At 36.9% G+C, this 5,158-nt stretch overlaps 1 protein-coding gene across 2 annotated transcripts in view; it reads left to right on the top strand.

Moving 5' to 3' along the window:
* Nucleotides 1-4,183, top strand: part of LOC119597907 (phosphatidylinositol-3-phosphatase SAC1-like) — an 8,201-nt gene extending 4,018 nt beyond the window's left edge. For both annotated transcript variants that reach the window (XM_037947574.1, XM_037947575.1), the window contains one exon: nucleotides 116-4,183. In XM_037947574.1, coding sequence (XP_037803502.1) covers nucleotides 139-1,938 — 1,800 coding nt within the window. In that variant the 5' untranslated portion in view covers nucleotides 116-138 and the 3' untranslated portion in view covers nucleotides 1,939-4,183. The remainder of the gene's footprint in view (nucleotides 1-115) is intronic.
* The last annotated feature ends 975 nt before the right edge of the window (nucleotides 4,184-5,158 follow it).

Below are 5,158 nucleotides of genomic sequence, written 5' to 3' on the forward strand. Positions count from 1 at the left end.
TTTCTTCATGTAAATTACACTAACAAGGTGGGTTTGCTTGGAAGGATATGATACTGGTTTTCAGGTAGTGAATTCTTGTATTGAGCACATAGTAATGTCCTTTTTTTCTCCCCAGATCTGTAGGTGCCCTTGTCCAAGATGTCTGCTGATGTGGCAGAGGAGCTGGTTTTTCACTGTACGGATGACAGATTCTTCATAGAACCTGTTAACTCCAAGCAGCTGCTGGTCATAGACAGAGTCAGCCATGAGATCACTCTAGAGGAGAATAGTGGACAGATTCCCTTCAGCGCTTCTCGGAAGAATATATATGGCTTAGTGGGGGTGATCCACCTGATAGCAGGACCTTACCTGATCTTGATCACGAAAAGGATTAAAGTAGGAACCTTGAACAAGCAGACAGTATGGCGGTTGGCAGACACAGAGATAGTCCCCTATGCCAGGTCATTGGTGTCCTTAACAGCAGAACAGAAATTGTACAGTGATAAATATCTATCCATGTTAGAGCAAGTTCTTTCTACACCATACTTCTATTTCTCTTACACTTATGACTTGACCCATACTTTACAGCGGCTGTATTATACTGCTGAAGATTTCCTGCAGATGGCTTTGCATGAGAGAGCTGATGTAAGGTTTGTGTGGAATCAGCATCTGTTGAGAGATCTTTGTGTACAGCCAGAAATGAGTGCTTTTTGCCTCCCTCTTGTTCATGGTTTTATTTCTATCAAGCCAAGTAGCATTAATGGTGAATGGTTTACCTGGGCAATAATATCACGCAGGAGTGTTTATAGAGCAGGGACTCGCATGTGGACGAGAGGCATAGACCAGGAAGGTGCTGTGGCCAATTATGTAGAAACGGAACAGATAATAGAGTTCCGAGATTTCAGATCATCCTTTGTCCAGACGCGAGGCTCCATCCCTCTTTACTGGTCCCAGGAGCCAAACCTGAGATACAAACCTGCTCCACGCATAGGAAATGCCAATCATGAAGAGGCATTTACTCGGCACTTTGAGTCTCAGGTCCTGTGCTATGGGAAGCAAGTGGCTGTGAATCTGATTGACCAGAAGGGTGTGGAAGGGAAGCTGCATGAAGCCTTTAAACACCTCATAGAGACTAGTTCCAGCCAGATGATTAGGGACAACGTCAGGTATGAATATTTTGACTTTCACCATGAGTGCCGCAAAATGCGCTGGGATAGGTTGAGTATACTGATGGATCGATTAGCACCAGACCTAGATACAATGGGCTACTTTCTCTTTCGTGATGGTGTTGTGCTGCTCGAACAGGAGGGAGTCTTCCGCACCAACTGCATTGATTGTCTAGACAGAACAAATGTTGTGCAGTCCATGCTTGCAAGAAAACAACTGCAGTCAGTGTTGACAAGGATGGCCATTCTCATTGAAAAGCAGAAAATTGAGGATCAATTTTCCTTTGAGAGCATGTTCAAAAATGTGTGGGCAGATAATGCGGATATAATAAGTACTGAATATTCAGGAACAGGAGCCTTAAAAACTGACTTCACCCGTACAGGGAAGCGATCGCACATGGGCATGATGAAAGACCTGTGGAACAGCATTGTGCGTTACATCAAGAACAACTTCTTTGATGGAGACCGACAGGATGCCTTGGACGTGTTCCTTGGCAAATACCAAGTGGAGGCCAATGAGGGAGCCACGCGACTCTGCCCCCTTAATAAGAGCCGTGACACCCGACTGCTCCTCTTGCCCAGTGCTTTCTTCTTCTCCCTCCTCATGGTTTTTGCAACCATTCTTCTTCCATCCGAGTATTCCTCCTTCACGCTCCTTTCACTCCTCTTCTGGTTTGGGATGATGGTGGTGGCCTTCCTAGCCACACTCATGCAGGGTCGGCTCCTTGTCAACTCCCCTCGGCTCTGCCTCTCGACTCTTAATCATCTCACAACCCCTCCTAGAATTGGTTGATCTCCTCCTTAGCATACACAGATCGTGTAGATTATATATGCCATTATATGTGTCTTCATTTTATGATTTTTCCATTTGGTTTCTATTTTTATTTTCTTTCAAGTTTCTAGCCTGTCAGTTTGTTTTGGGTATATGATACCGTGAACTTTTATATAGAATTTAAGTGTTAAGGCTGTTTAAAGTGTCTGAATTTTTTTATTCATATAAATGTAATAATATAGAGTTTTGCACACAATGTAGATATGAAACTCGATATTTATATGGAAATATATAATACACACATCACCATCCAAGCATTGCCATTTTTATACGGTTTGCACTGCAGTATTAACTTTAGATTTTATTTTATTACAGATTAACTTTGTAAATCATATATGTGAAATTTTTTGTTGCATGTCTTTGCATAAGCATTTACAGTGCTTGTTCACAGTTAGAGTTGCTACCACATAGAGGTACAAAATGAAACTTCTGAAATCTGTCACGGGACAACAAAGTATAATTAAATGTACGAAATGCATGTACAAAATAGGAAGTAAAAACTGATAAGAAGAAATATACTTAGAGAAGAGAAGATTACTCCTTTGACAGTAATCTCTTCCGATACATAAAGGCAAATTTTGTTATGACTGAATGCTGGTAATGATTTAGAGCTGTGGGTAACAGGCTAGAATATTGTGATGTTTATTCCTTAGATAATGGCAATGATTAGACAGGTCCACTATTCTGTGGCTAGGCGATCCTAAGAAAACACGCAATGTACATAATGTGTTTAGAGGTTGAATAATGAATTGCACTTATGATTCTCAACTGATGGCTAAATTGGTATGTTGGAAACATTGGAGATCAAGCCTGGAATTCTTATGAAAAGAATTTTGATGTGTATATATGTACATTGTGTTTTTTTTCTGTCAATATAGGCTTTGTTTCTATGAGCAGCTTCAAGTGCTGGGAGAATTTAGATGCAACATAGCTAATATACCAATGATAAAGAGATATTGAGAATGTGTGTCTTTTATTTTAAAAAATCTTTATTTGGAAAGGTGTGTACCTTCGTTAAGGCAGTAAGTCCTGAACTGATTTTAGCCTAATATGATTTTCTATATCTCCACTATAATATTCTTCATTTATTATGTGTGTTTTGAGTGTCTCTATACTCTGTAACTCTGAAAATTCTAGTTTGAATAAAAATACCGCTCTCTTCCAAATTGGTAATAAATACAGTACCAGTTTACCCGAAAATGTATCACAGTCTTAAGCTTCAGTAATTCCATAGCTGAAGATGTCCAATTTAACAAATATAAAATGTGCAAGAACACCAAATTTCTTTTTCCATGCAGTATTTACCCTCCCAGTTGTTTTAGTACTAGATATTTTTTTTACTTCATTCCAGTCTGCAATGAAAATATGCGTAAGTGAATATTGAAACTATGATAATCGTTTGTATATATTTCTTTTGTATGTATGACCATAGAGTTGATATTTGTGTTGTGAAGGTACCCTTCACATTATTATTATTTTTTCTCTCTTTCTTTCTTTCTTTTTTTTTTGAAAGTAAATAGTGTGTACATGATTTTAAAGCAAGTTATGAAAAGTAGATTGATAAACATGTAGACCAGATTTTTAAGAACACATTATTAGAAAGACATTAGATTTAAAAGAAAAAAAGAAATTGAGGCTGTCCCTCTAATAATTTAACATTGAATACAATACACCATGGCAATGCATATGTACCATAATGAATATATGTACTGATATTTATTATGAAGCATGCTGTAGGACTTCACAGTATTTATTTATTAATTTTTAAAATTAAAACTGAAGCCCCAATAGATTTCGTAAATGGAAAATATCTATTTAGGGTGACAAAGGAAAAATGCCTCTGAAATCTTTATTTATTAAAAATCATGATAATAAAGATTTACTTGTAAGGACAGAATTCTTAATAGGGATTTACTTGTAAGTGTGATAAAGCATCAAGAATAATCAGTATCAGTTTTCATGAATATCAACTGAAGATTGTTTTTGACATTCTCAGGTAATGAAAAGAAAAGAAAAAAAAATTAAAGGAATCAGTGAATATGATGATACAGTGATCTTGTCAGTATAATGGTTAACCAAACATACTCACCCAGTGTACTAACAATGCATAATCTATCATTAACTGTCAGGAATGGTATAGTTCGGGTATCTTGTTTCATGTACTATATTTATGACTGATAAATCAATAAAGGATACTGGCTGCTTACAGATTGCTTTTATTTTTAGATGTTTATGAAAGACCTAATGACTTGCCTCCTCTTGAGTTTCATATGTGAATTCTATGTAAAAAAAGAATAATTTGTAATGTGCAAAAATATTGATGAATCTATAACTTGTGTGTTCCAAATATTGGCTAACAAATTCAATATAATTAATTACAAATCCTATCAGTGAATTTTTTTTTAGAGAATAAGGAAAACAAATGGTATACATACCTATTACACTTATTCTTCCAAATGGTCCGTAAGACTTGAACAGAATTTACACTCAGTTGTTTAAAATGTATTAGTAATTCTGATTCATTCTATAATGCATACTGTAATATGCCAACAACACATTTTTTTCCCCGAAATATGTTGAAGAAGTAACATCAGAATGTTAACTGCATATCCTGCTTCATGAAATTATACATTCTCATTCATGATATTTGATAGAACAGGAAAGGAATAAAGTACGGAATGGATATACAAAATTTTACACCATGTGCATGATTTTTGCAGACACAGAGATAGTGTCTGTGGGGAATGGATAAGAAATAGTAGCATGTTTCTTAACATAATATTGATATTTTAAGTAACTCAATACAGTAAATTTGACAAAGGACAATTAAGAGTGGAAGTATATCCTAAGTTCTTTTTCGAATGGGGGTGATCTCTCTACTGTGTGAATATCTCTCATATGCATATTATCCCTGCTCTTTCAAGTAATACCAATGTGTATGTGAGAGTGTGTGTGTGTGTGTGTGTGTGTTTGTACACATATCAATTTCTTTCCCTTTCTCTTTCTCTCTACACACCTATCTCTCTCAACAACACACATTTGAAGGTTGCTGGTCGTGGCTGCTACAAATCCTCTTCTAAGATACCCCCCTAATGGAAGCCGCCTTGCCGCGGTGGGGGGGCTTGAGGTCCCAATGATCTGGTGAGCCAGACCAGAGGGCTACCCATACTGGAGGGGTCAC

This window comes from Penaeus monodon, chromosome 40, assembly GCF_015228065.2.
Source record: "Penaeus monodon isolate SGIC_2016 chromosome 40, NSTDA_Pmon_1, whole genome shotgun sequence".
NCBI classification, from domain to species: Eukaryota; Metazoa; Arthropoda; class Malacostraca; order Decapoda; family Penaeidae; genus Penaeus; species Penaeus monodon.